The sequence below is a fragment of the Citrus sinensis genome, chromosome 1 (genome assembly GCF_022201045.2).
Source record: "Citrus sinensis cultivar Valencia sweet orange chromosome 1, DVS_A1.0, whole genome shotgun sequence".
In the NCBI taxonomy this organism is placed as follows: domain Eukaryota; kingdom Viridiplantae; phylum Streptophyta; class Magnoliopsida; order Sapindales; family Rutaceae; genus Citrus; species Citrus sinensis.
Window position 1 is genome coordinate 18,838,132 of NC_068556.1, and position 15,872 is coordinate 18,854,003.

Below are 15,872 nucleotides of genomic sequence, written 5' to 3' on the forward strand. Positions count from 1 at the left end.
ATCTCTAATCAAACCCCCTTAATTACTCTTAAAAGGGGCATTAGTTGAGTGCAGTGCGCACTGTGTGTTTTGAGTACATTGCATGTGTACTTAGTAAGCATTGTGATTCTGTTGATAATCAGATGCGCTTGATATGTTTCTTTTGTTGATAAACCAATGTCCATCTTTCTAAACAACTAATAGGTAAAAAACTTCAGCTCATTGTCTGAGTTGAGATATTCTGAACCTTATCTGATGAACTCATTGCTTTTGCACGATAAATTATCTTTCTTGTCTACATCTATAACTGCTCCTCAATATCTAATTTCCCTTTTCTTTTGGTTTACTAAAGTTTGTAAAACTGATACATTTTCGCTATTGAATTATGCGTATTAACCTGAAGAAAGGGATCTTGCATTTTCGATGATTGACCGGATAGGAATATTTGAACTCACTTTTTCATGAGAGTGTAGCCAATGTTGAACCTGTTCCTCTAAGCGCTCCCTAAACCCCAAGTACTTCTGCAGAAGACCGCATCCTTTTAACTAAAATATTATTTATTAGTAATTACAATTTCTTAAAGGACAAGGTAATCTCCTCCATTCACAATTAAAAAGCGGAAGCAAGCAACTATCCTTGAAATGAACCTTTGGTTCTGTGCGTTCCTCGGGAAAAAAGGGCAAAGTTGGGACTTCGCCCATCTGGAAACAAGGTCCCATTTGGGATCCTTGAAAAAAAATTTGTTTCCACCATTGGTAAATCTTGTAATACTCATTTTCTTTTTTGGTGAAATCAAAGTGTCTCAACCATAGAATTATATAAACATAAAAATGACTCCTCTCAATTTCTCAACCATAGAACTGTATAAATAAACATACGAAGAAAAACGTCTTGTGCAAATAAAAAAAACACACAATTCAATTTATTCCTAAAGCTAAATGTTAGGGTTTTTCTTTGTGATTTGTTAATTGTATGAGTGAGTTGTAACGTGTGATGCGTGTGTGTTATTTAAATCTTTTGCTTTTTTTTTTTAATTCAACGGTTAAGGTTAGGTTAAGACTTTTTGGTAGAGCTCAAATCTTGATTGGAATGTAACCAAACCTTAGTTATTAAGCCTTAACTTGACCTTTAATTCTTAAATTAGTATCAAAGTACAAAAAATTTAGATTGGCTTAATTGAACCCAAATTGAGTTGGGCCATTTTTACCATCCCTGAGTAACTTAGTGGTGAATGTCGGAAGATGTTTTGTTCCATTAATATTGGTTCTAGGAGAAGTACTTAATACTTGCATTGGTTCTTATAATAGCTTCTTGGGTCATTAATTAAGATCCAATCATATAGCTTTAGGAGATAAATGAAGTTAAATTGAATTTGCATTCTGTGCAGTATTATTATAATAGAAAAGCTTCATAAGTCTTCTGCACATGTTTTAACCTTGTCTGACCTGGATTATGTGCAAAGATTTATTGTTACATAGTGTTAAAATACAACTAATTCGTGCTGTGAAAGAAAGATGGCTTTTTTTTTTCTTTTTTTTTTTCAAGCGGCGGGCATATTTGGTTGTGAATATATTTGGCCTTGTGAAAGAATTGTTGACAAGATTCTTGCGTTTTAAGTACGGCGCTGTGGAAAATCGAACCATTTTACAATAACGAACAGTCGGTTATGTTTTTATATCTAAAAACTCTTGTCCATAAGTCTGAAATCGTTTTGCACCATTCTTGATTATACTCGTCCAAAAGGTCTCAAATCATTTTTCCTTCCCATCTTCTTGCGCCATTCTTGATTATACTCTAGCCCAATATGTCACAAATCATTTTTTCTTCACCTCTTTTTGCGCCATTTTTGGTTATACTCTTGTCCAAAAGGTCTCAAATTAATTTTTCTTCACCTCTTTTTACGCCATTCTTTATTACACTCGTCCAAAAAGTCTCAAATTATTTTTTTCCATCGCCGAAGTCAGTGGTGTGCTGTGGCTTTTAGCCTGTGGGTGGGGGGGGGGGGGGGGGGGGGGGGTGGTGGGGAGGGGAGCTTCAGTCACTTCAGGTCTTCGAAATGACTCCCGTCTTTTCGAGTGGCCTCGCACCGCCCGCGGGAAGGTGTGTGCAGAGGCCTATTCCAAAACTCGACTTCTATCCCGAGGGGACGTGGCAAAAAATGTGCCGAAGCCGGTGTGCTATACCTTTGGCCTGTGGGAGGAGGGGAGGGGGGCTTCAGCCACTCCGAGTCTCCAAAATGACTCCCGTCTATTCGAGAGACCTCGCGACGCATGCAGGAAGGTGCATCTAGAGGCTCGTTCTAAAACTCGACTTTTGTCCTGAGGGGCGTGGCAAAGAAGGTGTCGAAACCGGTGTGCTATAGCCTTTAGCCTGTGGGGGTGGGGAGGGGAGCTTCAGCCACTCTAGGTCTGCAAAATGAATCCCGTCTTTTTGAGGGGGGTCTCGCCGCCCGCCGAAAGGTGCGTGCAGAGACCCGTTCCAAAACTTGACTTCTGTCCCAGGGGGCGTGGCAAAGAAGGCGCCATAAATTCAATAGTGAAGGGTTTAAAAGATGGAAGAGGATTAATGATGGAAAGAGATGTTCATTTTTGCATAATGAAGAGGGAGTTTCATACTGTTATATAACTATTTTCAGATATTTAGATTTTTTATTTTATTTGTTTTTCTTTTTATCTTATATCTTATTTTAACAGAGGATAGATGCTTGTTAGTTTGTATATTTTGACTTAAAGTGTTGTTTAACCCTTATATTTAAAAAAAATATATTATAAGACACCTATACTAATAAATATGTTATACTTTTACCCTTACTTTTTCTTTTCTTTTATGATAATACCCTTTCAATAATATTCTTGAAGATATTAATAAAAAAATCATAATTTATTAAATTAACCTCAAAAGTAGCATAAGAACTTATACAAACTTCCATATTATTATTTTACTTTTATAAATGGTTATTAGTAAGACTATCATAAGGATTTTAAATATTGCTTTAAGTTGGTTGATATTAATTTATTTATAAGTAATTATCAGCAAGATTGTCGCACAAGTACAAAAATTACTAGTCATTTCACAGTAATATTTATTAGTTAATTTGCTATTATATAAATGCTGGTTAATTTAATAATTAATTTTTTTAGATAAAATAAGTAATGTCAAGAATATTGTTGGTGGGGTATTATTGTAAAAGGAAATAAAAAGGAAGGGTAAGAATGTAATATTTTAACTATAGGAATGTTATGAGATATTTTTTAAAATATAGGAAGTAAACGGATACTTAAATTAAAATATACGAACTAAATGAACATTTACCCTTTTAAAATATTTAGTTCTGAAGAGAAGAAGTTAAATTTACTAACTTTTGTTTGAATAGCAAAATATCTTAGTAGAACTTTACTATTCTCTTTTATTATTACTTCTATTAAACATATTCATTTCCTATTATATAAATGATCCTTTTGTTATTTTCTTTGATCTATCAACTTCTTTCTTTAAATTATTAATTTTTTTATTTTTTTAATACGGATGAGTATTTTAAACACAATAAGACTTTTAGATGAGTGTACTTTATAATAGATCCATCTTTTTGTAAATAACCAAAACAAACTAAATTATTTCTTGTTTTGAAAGGATATTCAATTGAATATTTATATAAATTATTCTGTTAATAAAATTTTTACACCCACCCCATTTCATAATTGATATTTATAATTAATATTTTAATTTAAAAAAATATAATTTTTAGAAACTTATAAAAAATTAAACTTATGGAAATAGAAATTATGTAATAAGAATAAACTAAATTAAAAGATTTTATATATAAAAACTCAAAGCAAATATAGTTTTTTAGTATGAAGTTTTATAGGAAGATAATAGATTTTAGTGTAGAGATTTACACTTTTTAAATAAAACTGGAGGTTTTAAGAAATAAAAGTTTAGAACTCCAATCATCTTTAAGATGGACGAGAAGCCCAAGACGGGAAAAGGCTCATAACCTCTTATAGTTAAGAGTTATGCTATTGGCACTCTTCTAAAATTCTTATGCAACCCTATTTTCTTCAAGTACCTCCGTTATTACATATTACCTTAGGATATGTTTTGCAGCATTGCATAGTACTATTTCATGGGCTCAACATTAATTGAAATAAGCTCATGTTTGACAATTAAAATGAAATGCATCGCACGACATTAACTAAAATAAACTCATATTTGACAATTAAAATGAAATGCATTGCACAACATTAACTAAAGCTTTAATACAGCTTTTGCCGCATCATCAAAACCCTGCCTCCCTCGGATATAAGATGTATTGCTAAATTTTAAAATACAAAATTATATAATCAATTAAAACGTATATTTGGTGGTTCATATGATTAAAATACGAAGATTGTGCTTTTTGGATTGTTTGGAGAACCTGGAAGATGGTGCCTTGTCTTAAATCTTAATAATGCTAATGTGGTTCAGAACCGATTGACTTTATAAACAACATGCAAATAAACGACCTTCATACAGCAAGATTTTGCCTATGAAATGTCCTTACGCTTTTCTTCCCAATCTCAACTCAAACTAGAGCTTAAACTCAATCACATTCACCTCTGCTATTGCCAAATTAATCTTATTTATAAGCATGGATTTTTTAGTTCATTTGAGGTTTCTATTTCTACCATTGCTAAATCTTCTACTCTTTTTTCTGCTCTCAAGTCTCAAGATCCTACCAATCATATAGTTTTTAATCCAATTTTAAAGGTTGAATTCTCGTTCCTGATTCTAGCAGTCGCCATGCCATTACTGCTCTTCCTCCTCACACCCATCAGAGTTCCACTCAACGTGCCGAGCCCATTTCCTTGAGTTGTGGAGAACTCTCTGTTGTGGTGGCTATCTCAGATGTTGCCTCATCTCATTTTGGCTCCATCTCTGTTCTTGGTGCCCTTTTTCCGCTCACGTCGGTGGGGAAAGACTATATAATGTAATTGTAGGTGCAGATTATTTGAACGCAGGTGCAGAGTTACACACCTTACTCCATCTCAATGAAGCAAATTTGATGAAAGTATAGGTGCAGATTACTTGAACTAGTAAGTAGTGAGTCATCAGGTAGGCATAGATTTCTCTTGATTCAAGTTATTTGTTTCACAGTTCACACTGCATATTTTTATTGGACAATTTCATTAAAACCTCCCCGTATAATTTTTTTTTTCTCGGATTCAAACTCCCCAAAATTTTTAAAATAACTCCAAAGGTTAGAATATCTCCAATGCTGTATCATACATTAAGCAACTTGTTTTAATGGATTACTGAAAAATTAAGTTTGTGAAGGCCAGGTTCTTTAATTTATGTTAGTACTTTGAATAACCGGATCTACTTCTGAATTAATTAGATACTTCTATTTACATAGATAAAAGTTATTCTAACCAATGGAGCTATTATGCCTTTCCCTTTTTTTTAATATATATATATATTCTCATTCGTGAGTGTCTTCATTTTTTTTATTGCAGCCGTGTGGCTTAATAAAGTTAATTTTCTATGTATTATAAAGCCGTGTGTTTAATAATGTTCTTCATTGACTCTATTAAGTCACACGACTGAATAGCATGTCTGAATGAAAAAAAAAAATGAGAGTGTCCGTACTAGAGAATGACTATATACACACGCTCTAATCCTGAATCCTAGATTTGTGAAAATTTGGGAAAGCTATTAATCCATATGATTAAATAGTGTAACATTCGTGAAATCTATTAAGCCAAATGATCTAAGGTCATGTTTGGTTGGAAGGAGAGAATGTATGAGAGGAAAGTAATTTAAATTCTCTTTTTATTTCTATTGTTTGGTTTAACAAAATGTATTAGAATTTAATTTCCTTTAGAATTTAATATCCATCATAATGTAGAATTTGAATTCCACACTAAGTAGTGAAGAATTTAAATTCCTCTTATATTAGAAACTAAAGTTTCCAAAATTACCCTTCATCTTTTTAATTTATTTAATGACATTAATAATTATTATTTATAATTATTATTTTATTAAATTAATATTATAAATGGACCATCGCCGAAAAATCACCGGACCACCGGCGAGGTCTCCGGATTACCAATGGACTTCGCCGGAATGTCGCCGGACCACCGTCGGACTTCGGCGTAAAATCGCCGGACCTCAGCCGGACTTTCGCCGCCAGCCACCGGACCGCCATTTTATTATATATATATATATATATTATTACTAATATAAATAATTTAATATTTAAGATAGAGGATAAATTTGTTTAAAGAAAAAAATTATAATTCATTTCCTTATCAAATTTTATATCAAACCAAACAACAAAAATTTAATTTCACTACTCTTTTCCATTCCTTTCTTCTCCCTTCCTCTCCATTCCACTCTTTTCCTCTCCTCCATTTTCTTCAAACCAAACATGACCTAATAGTGTAATGGTATAATGATATTAAATTATATGATTTAATAGCTTTTTTAGAGTTTAATATCTAGGATCTTGTCATGATTAAATAAATATCAGTAGAATTATTAGTTTTTTTCTTAATTTCTTTAAAATTTTCAGTAATCACATCCAATATGAACAGCTAAATCCATAATAGAATAAAAACAAATATTAACTAAATATATAAACATTACCAGTCAATGATGTCAACATGCGGAATGATTTTAGAATAACTTTGTTATATTATACCCACGTAATGCATGTATAACATATATAAATTTATTTTGAAAAATGTTTGTGTAATTACTAATTATATTTAATTTATGTGCAGATATCATGTATGTACTAAACGTTTGTAATACAGACGTTGTTTAAGAATCTCCCCAATGTGCGGTGCCATTGACGAAAGAGAGCAATCAGTGGGCATTACGTTTATTATATTTTTACAATTCAAAAGCATGCGGATAAGAGCAATTAAACAGCAGTTGCGGCGTGCTTGAAACTCACCAGAGTTTTAATTTTTATTTGTTATAAACTAATTATGTCTTATCACACTAATTTGTATAAATATTTGTTACTCTATATTCATTACTATATTTTTATCAACTAATTATGTCTTGTCGGTGTGGCTTCCAAAATCACATACGTAATTTTCTAATTTATACGAATTTGACTTGCATGTGATGAGTTTGTGCCGATCTTCAAGCAGTGTTTGACTTGACGTATGCCGGTAAAACAAATGAAGTGAGCTGTGTGTGATTGTGTGCGGGATCAGGATGGATTTTATTATTTAACAAATTTATTAAAATATTTTAGAATTTATTTAGAATTGAGATTAAATCATTATAACTTAATAGTTATAGTATTAAAATAATTAGTAGATAAAAACTGTTTAATTAGTTAAGTTAATTTAATTCACTATTTAGATTTAAAAATTTATAATATTTTTATCATTTTTGTCAAAATTTATTAATTTTTATTTATAATTACAACTTATTTTTAGGGTTAGCATCTTTAACCACCATTTTCATATTTTTTTAATATTTTAAAATACTTTAGCCACAGCAAAATTCGCCTCATTAACGTTAAAAGTAGTATTTTCCTGTAACTTTCTTGAGGACGCAAACCGAATACACGATGATTGGCTTCTTTAAGTACTCTTCTCAGCTGATCTATTTATTTACTGCAACAAAGCAGTCTCATTACATCGAAACCATTATGGATTTTTCTTTTGATTTGAGGTTTCTATTTCCACCTCTGCTAAATCTTATAATCTTTGTTCCGTTCCTTAAATCTCAAACTAGCAACTCTTGGGGCCTCAAAGATATAATGCAGAAGATTCTTTTGTGTTCAATTCTAAAGATGCCATTCCCAATCTTGATTCTTGTTGCGCTGCTTTTACTCCTTTTACTCTGGCAACACCAGTAGTTGCTTCTATCATTTTGGCTCCATCACTATTCTTGGTGACCTATTTGTGTCGTATAATGTTATCTCCCTGGTATGCAACAATGTGGAGGCTGTTTACAGGCTTTGTTATCGGGTTTCAGAGAGTTCTACGATCCATTCCTACTATTTTCATCAGATGTGTCAATCGGAATCAAGGAAGCATAGATGCAGACTCTCCTCATCAAGATGACAGAGAATGTAATTGTTATTAACCAGCTCATCCAAAACCTGCTTATTAGCCAGCTCATCCAAAACCTGCAGCCAAGTCCAGAACATTAAGGTCATAATTAACCTTGTAGTTGTTGTGGTTATATAGTTGATAGGTACGTAATTACATACATAGTTGTTGCCCCTGCTAGTCAATAAAAATGATTGTCTTGTTGTGCAAGTGTGTTACACTGTAAGGAATAGTTTTTTTTATTCTATGGGAGTTAGGCGGGACCCTTACCTGTCATTAAGAACAGATAAAGAAAATACATTTGGAGGGGGACATAAACCAAAACCTCCAATCAAGAAAAATAAAAATAACAGTAAACGAAATGATCTAGGCATAGCCTAACATAAGAAGAAAATGACTAATGCAAACGGTGATAATATCTCTTACGATACTTGCGGCCGGCAAGTAATTTAATGCCTTTTTTTGAATGACTAATAATGCTAAAATCAAGGCTACAGTCAATTCTTTCAGAATTCTCAGGAGCAGACAAGAAATGGTCATTATTCGCCAAATGATCGTCAGAACTATCATCATTATCAGTATGAGAATTGTAAAGCCTAAAATCTTGTGTTGGATGATCGATGAAGATGTGTATTATACTCACCTGGTTCTCGGATCCTAGAATCATGAGTCGTGACATCCTGGCCAATCGGCTCCTGAATGGAAGTAGAGTCTGTAGCGTTAGCTCGGCTCTCTGGAGGGGTGGGCAAAATCGGGTTCGGTTCGGGTTCGGATCAACCCGATCGGGTTACAGGTTGGTCAGGTTAGATAAGAACTCATTCAAATTCAACCCAAATCTATAACCCGATCCGACCCGATCCGAATAAAATTCGAATTGGATTGGGTCGGATATAAAAAAATATACATACACAATCTACCCATTTATACACACATGATCTACACATTTACAGAAACAACCCAAAGCTTTCAAAACTCAGCAGCTAAATGGAGCTTGAATCGGATTGGGTGATGGCAAAGGATTGGAGGTGTGGAGGTGGCGCAGCAGATCTGGTACTTGGTAGCAGTAGATCAGTAGATCGGGTCACCATCCTCGCGGAGTAGCTTCTGTTGGCGTTGTCTCTTGGCGGTTGCTGCGTCTGGTGGCCGGATCTAGCTTGCTCTGTGAACTTCGTGTGTGTGTTTGACTGTTTGTGATTGTGACTATGTTTTGTTTGTTTAGCTGTGGGCATGGGCTGTGTAACTGCCGCTTGTTTCCGTCGATAGTGGGATGCGAGAGAGGGAGGTTGTGGCCTGTGGGTGGGTGTGGGTGATTATGTTGCTGGTTGGCAGGGGGCTGTGGGTGTGTTAGTGTGTGTGGTGTTCACTTCGTGTTCCAGTGTGTGTGTGTGTGTGGTGTGTGTGTGTTCCAGTGTGTGTGTGTGGTGTGTATTTGGTGTTTAATTTTTTTTTTATTTTGTGTCAACCCGATCGGGTCAACCCAATCCGATCATGATCCACCCGATCCGATCCGATCGGGTTGACACAAATGCACCAGATCGGGTTTTATTTGATCGGGTCGGGTTGGGTATTTTGCCCACCCCTAGCTCTCCGTAGGACTGATCGGAGACCCTGCATCTGCAATCTGCTTAGTGATGGACGGCTCAGGTCGTGGAGTGTCCAAGGGTTGAGGAGTATCTGACGGCAGAACTTCTGACTTCTTATTATCTATTCTGGTATGCCAATTCCTATTGGGCCGCTGGGGATGGAGTCCCGGATTGGCCACGTAACACATCTCAATGGAATGGCCAAGGTGCTTGCAAAGCACAGTACATTGGGATTTTCTCAAAATTTACACCAGAATCTCCCACGCCGATTCGTCTCCGTTGTAACAGAGGTTGAGTGACATCATACTCCACTAACACCCTAGCTACATAAGGGCGAGCTAAAGAGGTAGTAGCTTGGTCAATTCGCAATGGTTTACCAATAGTTAATGCAATAGAAATTAATGCTTCCTTACAGTGCATGAAATGGACAGGCAAGTAAGGAAATGAAATCCAAACTGGGACTATAGGGGACTCCTCGGACCATCGAAAATCGTTGGTCCATTTAAAAATTTTCATGGCACTCCCATTGATGTACCATGTTTGCCTAACCCATAGGTGGGAGTAGTCCTCCTCAACATCCAATTGAATTAACACATGTCGATTATCTAAAAGGGACACCTTAAAAGTTCTCTTCAATCTCAATGTATTAAAAAATTTACGAATTAATTCCATACTAGGTCTATTGTAGGAAAATTTACCTACCAATGTCAGCTTGAAAGGAATGGCCATCGCTTGAATTTCCGCAGTAGAAAATTGCACGTTAGGCTCTCCCTCGAATGAAGTAACGGTTTTGATAGAAATTGTCGAGTTGGATGGGCCGTTCATAATATCTACCAAAGATTTTTTAGTGGGTTTATTTTGATTTAGATTGGGGACGGATTTCAAAACCGAGGCGTAGGAGGGTGCGGACGTGGGCTGAGTGGTATTTTGGATTAACGGATCATTTTGGAGGTTATTTAATAAAAATGTGGAGGGCATTCGATTGGGCTGGGTGTTGGGATTTATTTCCGAAATGGGTTGTGCTTGGGCTTGACTAGTGGGCAAAGCTAGTGGGGCATGGGAAGTGCTAGTGGGAGACACACATGGGGAACACAATTCTTGAGTTGCCGAAAGTGTTCCATGGGCATGGAAATTACCACTAGTGTGCAGACTTTTGAGCTGGAGTTGGTTGGATGTTTCCTGACTTTGGCTGGGTTCGATGATGGATGATGGTTGTATGCAGCTGGCTTTCGGTTGACAGCTGCAGCTGGCCGTGAGCACTGTTCCGAGTGCTTGCTTGTGATTTGCATGTGGCTTTTTGTCGTGCGGGAGTTGTTTATGTAGGTGGTGATTGTGGCTGGCTGGTGCTTGTAGCTTGAACTGAATCTTGAGGCAATTGGCCATGGAGTACACTGTAAGGAATAGTTATGTGTGAAGTATTTGGAGTTTCCTCATTGTAATAATACTACTCAAAAGTGGCTCACCAGTCATCTAGCTAGCTTTTAGTGAGAAGGTTTTATTAAATAGCAGTTATGGAGTGGAAGCAGGCAATAGCAGCGATTTTGGCTCCAACTCTTTTTCTTGGTTCTTGGAGGCATATTTGTGTCTCATAAACTTATCACTACATATGTTATCAATATTAGCTTCTCTGTCTTAAGCTCTGCTTCAAATTAGTTTCCACGTCTCACCGGCACTGTAATGGCATCCATTATTAATCCCACAGAGGATAATCTGGTAGTCTAATTCGTGGCTTCTGATTTGTTCTCTTGTTGGTCTATTTTATGTCTTATACTGTCGATGGCGTGTTGTATTTACGTCAACGAATAGAAATTCTGTGATTTATTAAAGAAGGCTGAATATAAATATCTGGAGACAAGCAAATTTCTGTCTTCACTAGCTGGCGTGTACCCAGGACAATTTCTTACAAACTCAGTTGTGGATCATATTTGGATCCACCAGCCTTATGAGAAGTTATCTTACATTACAATTACATTGCATGTAAGGTAGCAAAAGCCTTAATTCAATTTAAAACTCTGGAAAACAATCAATCTACTATTCGCATGTGATGATATTTTATGGGCATAATAGTAAATTTAGTATTTATTGTCTGAATAAACAGTAAAAAAAATAATAGAAGGAAATTTTGGTGTGTATTATTAAAAAATTTTTGCCCTTTTTCTCCTATTATATATGTTATCTTCTTATGCGGCACGCCCAAGAGATTTTTCTACAAAAGAAAATTTTAAAAGAAAAAGAATAATAATAAAGAAAACCGAATAACTTTGCATGACAGAGAAAAGTAGACAGTCACTCGACTCACCCCCTTTTTAGACGACCAGCTTTTTCTCTTCACTAGTCAAGGTTTTTGTTAAAAAAAATCCTTAAAAAGAAAAAAAAAAACAAAGAATAGAAACTGGAGGTTTCTGTGCAGTATCAATGGAGTCATCCAGCGATGAAAATCAAGCAACTCCCACTTTGAATTCTCCTGAAGAAGAGGTTTCATTTTTTTCAACTTCATTTGTGCTTTCACTGTAGTTTTGTTTTACTGTTTTTTTATTTTCTTTCCGTAGTTATCACGTGTTTTGCCATCTATTGACATAATTATTTTTTTTTTTGCTTCTGTTTCGAAATAGATTAAATGGAAATAAAAATGCATTAAACAGAGTGTTTTTGGGGTTAATTCCCTTTTTTAAACTAATTAGAAGTTGTCCTGTTTTTAGGATCAATTAGAATGTAGGTAATTACCAATTGTTTTAGTGATTAATTGAAGACCTACTAACTTGAGATATAGATTTATTCCTCTAATGCTTTATTAGTAGTTTTTTGAAGTTGTATTGTTCTGCTTATATGGGTTCTGAAATCTGAATCTCTTCTTTGGCCATGCGTTCTAATCTCTGTTTCTAGGTCCTGCATTCCTTGTGCGCTATATTCGAATATTGAAGGGGTATAAATTATTTAGTAAGGATTATTTTCAAATGAGTCTTGAACATATGATGGTAGGAAGTTAAAGCGAAGTTGCATTCTGTTTCTGTCCAGGAAGGTTTATAAGTCATCTTTTTCAACGCTGTTTCACCTGGATCATGTGCCAAACCTTGTTCATACATAGTGTTAGATAATTAAGTCTGTCTATTTGAAGTTTAATATTAGCTTTTGGAGATAATTGTCTCCTAAGTAAATGCTTGCAGATACATGTATTGTGATTGATCTCAGTTACAGTACAGTCTCCTGGCATTGCTCTTGAACTGCTATCATAGATGAGGAAATGGAGAATGTTATTGCTTTTGGGATGTTCCAAGTACTTGTTGCTCTTCTGTAATGGATAATGTTTTTGCTTTTGGATGAGGAAAGAAAGCTAAGGTTCTCTTGCAGTCTAGCTTTCTTCTGGGTTAGTTGGCAGGAAATGGGTTATTATGTTTATCAGTGGACACAAGAATTTGGATTTCATTTTGATCCTAGTTGTTTGAGGTTTTACAAATTTTATGTCACATGAGCATTTTGTAGATTTAATTAATATACTTTTTTCCAAAACCATTGGTAACAAGCTTGTATTTTTGCATATTTTCACTCCTAATTTGTTTTTTCTCTATATTTTCTCAGATAAACTTATACTTCACGCTCAAGAAAACAATAGCCATGAAGGTAAAGAAAACAGAAAAAATTGAAAAATTGAAATTGAGGATTCATGCAAAGGTGGAGGAAGAAATTTTAGAAGATCTACCGGAGCTCTTTTATGCAGGTCAACAGCTTGAGAATGGGCTTACAGTTATAGATTATGGCATCCCCAATAACTCTGTTATCCATAATGACAGCGGAGTAATGAAACTATATTTTAAAACTCCATCAAATGAGAAAACTTTTGAGCTTAAAGCGAACAGGAGTGATACCATTGAAAATATCAAATTCATCATTGAGGTAAGAGAGGGGATCCCCGTGCATGAATATGATATCTATTATGGTGGAAAACTCATTGAGAGTTACATAACTTTGGATGTACTCAATATAAACAATGAAGATACTCTTCAGATGATCTCTGTTCCGAAAGAACTGCAAGAAATCTTTGTGCAGACACCAACGTCCACGGTAAAACTTGAAGTTAGGCGCGCACACACTGTTCTGGATGTGAAGAAAATGGTGGAGAGCATGAGAATATGTATCCCTAGTGAAGATTGTGAACTGTTTAGGGGAGGAGAGCAGCTTCAGAATTTGAAGACCTTGGCTTATTATGACATCAAGGAGAATGAAGTTTTACAGATTATACGGCATGTTAAGCACTCAATATTTGTGAAATTGCTGAATGGAAGGTACATAATTCTTGAAGTGGCCAAATTTGATACGGTTCGTGATGTGAAAGATAAAATATTCAGGGAAATAGGGCAGGCATCTGATAGTCAAAGACTTGTTTTCAAGAGACAACAACTGGAAGATGACAGGAATCTTGCCTCTTACAAAATTGTGAACGAATCTATAGTCAACCTGACTGATCTGGGGATGTGATCAGGTCCTTGAAAAGGTAGTTCTGGCTTCTTTTATAAGACTTGTGCATGCACGTGTTAGGTCGGAATTTTTATCAATCTCCACAGATGAGATGATGAAGTTTTAGTTGTGAAAGAATTTAGTGTTTCTGAGGAAATTTTCTAGTCTTTAAATTGTATTTGGTATTTTATATGTGGTCTTTTGTACATTGATTAACTGTTCTTTGAAGCCTTGTTATTTTGATACATAACTAGAGATTTAATGGTACGATGGCGCTTCATGCAAAGAGATCTCCTCATTTATTTAAATTCAATGTATTCAAGTCAAGTAAATTTCTGTAAGTGAATTTCGATTGAACCAATATTTTTTAATTTCATGAAGGACCATGCTGAATCCCTGCCTGAAACCCTAGTGCTTTGTCCTGTAATAACTGGGGAAATGAGCACAACCATGGAATTATATTTCTTAGATGAGCAGTTCTCCGAAAAGCATTATGGTTCTTATTATATCACTCAATTCCCATTATTAATTTCTTTACTGGTTAATTGTTACTTGGCCTAACTTCACCATGATATGTTTTCTTATGTTAATCATCAAGAACTTGCATTTGGTGGACGAGTACTTGAGACACTACAAGAATCTTGTATTTTACAGCATCCAGCAGGAGTTCACACTCAGGGAGCTTATTAGGTGAAGCAATATATACAGCCAGTTGATCATAATAAATAAATGGTAAGCGTTCAAGAATTTGCTATTGTTCCGAATATGACTTTTGGTGTTTGGGAGTCAAGGCTGTGGACGTTCATGTATTGTGGTTAAGAATGAATGCAGCTCTAATTAATGAAAAGAGAAACTCAGGAAAATAGGTAGAATGTCAAAGGAATCTAATTAGAAAGGATAAATGTAAATCCTTAGTTTGCATATCTGTGTACTAAATGAAATTATAAACTCATTTACTTAATTGGACCTATAAACTATAAGTTTTCTGTGACTATCGATTTTTTTCTCAAACTAATTGTTGAGTTTGAACACAACAGAAGCCAAAAAGCAACTCCAAGAATGAAGCAAAGAATCGAGAAATCACTTGCAAGATCATACACCAGATCTTGAACACCAGTACAAGACACCACAATTCAAAGGGAAAATTAGCACTCTTTTATTACTCAAAGTGATTACAAATTTGTCAAGCCTTGTAGAAGAAATCACAAGCTTTACAAAGAACTCAGAATCACTCAAATTGGATGAAAAACGAAAGAGAAATGCAACACACGACAGATGCCACGAACCAGCTCTGTTTATAAAGCAAACACTGAGGATTCTCAAAAGTTGCTCAACAAACATAACGAACTATTAAACACGTCAGCATTGAAGTTGCACATCGATCCTCAAACTTAAGTCAATCTGCACAAAAGTCACATAAGTCTTAACTCTTTGCATTTAACCCCCTAAAATAGAAACTGATTCTTCACAATCTCCACCTTACAGACTTGATTCAGTTTGATTCTTAACCATAAAAGTTGCTTCAAAAAAACCTTTTAAGCACACAGCTTATCACTTGATTACACAAAGTAATCACTGTAAGTTTGCCATGATTCCCATCAAGTTTACACAAAACTTGAACTTAGCAATGGGAACCACTTTTGTAAGAGCATCAGCATGATTTATATCAGTGTGTATTTTGGTCACTGATACAACACCTTTAGTTACTTCGTCTCTAATGAAATGAAGCCTCACATTAATGTGCTTAGTCCTCTCGTGATAGATCTGATTTTTAATAAGGTGGATGACACTTTGATTGTCATAG

General features: G+C 35.0%; 1 protein-coding gene across 3 annotated transcripts; it reads left to right on the forward strand.

The window, feature by feature from the left end:
- The first annotated feature begins 11,844 nt into the window (after positions 1 to 11,844).
- LOC102622806 (polyubiquitin-like) lies at positions 11,845 to 14,992 on the forward strand. Of its 3 annotated transcripts, none has more exons than XM_015533732.3 (3): positions 11,845 to 12,091; positions 13,193 to 14,105; positions 14,667 to 14,992. In XM_015533732.3, the coding sequence occupies exons 1-2, from the start codon at positions 12,032 to 12,034 to the stop codon at positions 14,087 to 14,089; spliced, it is 957 nt and encodes a 318-aa protein (XP_015389218.2). In that variant the 5' UTR covers positions 11,845 to 12,031; the 3' UTR covers positions 14,090 to 14,105; positions 14,667 to 14,992. The 3 variants fall into 3 exon arrangements, with proteins under 3 accessions (XP_015389218.2, XP_052290137.1, XP_006489695.2); XM_052434177.1 differs by lacking the exon at positions 14,667 to 14,992 and adding an exon at positions 14,450 to 14,596; XM_006489632.4 differs by lacking the exon at positions 14,667 to 14,992 and having other exon boundaries at positions 11,849 to 12,091; positions 13,193 to 14,442.
- The last annotated feature ends 880 nt before the right edge of the window (positions 14,993 to 15,872 follow it).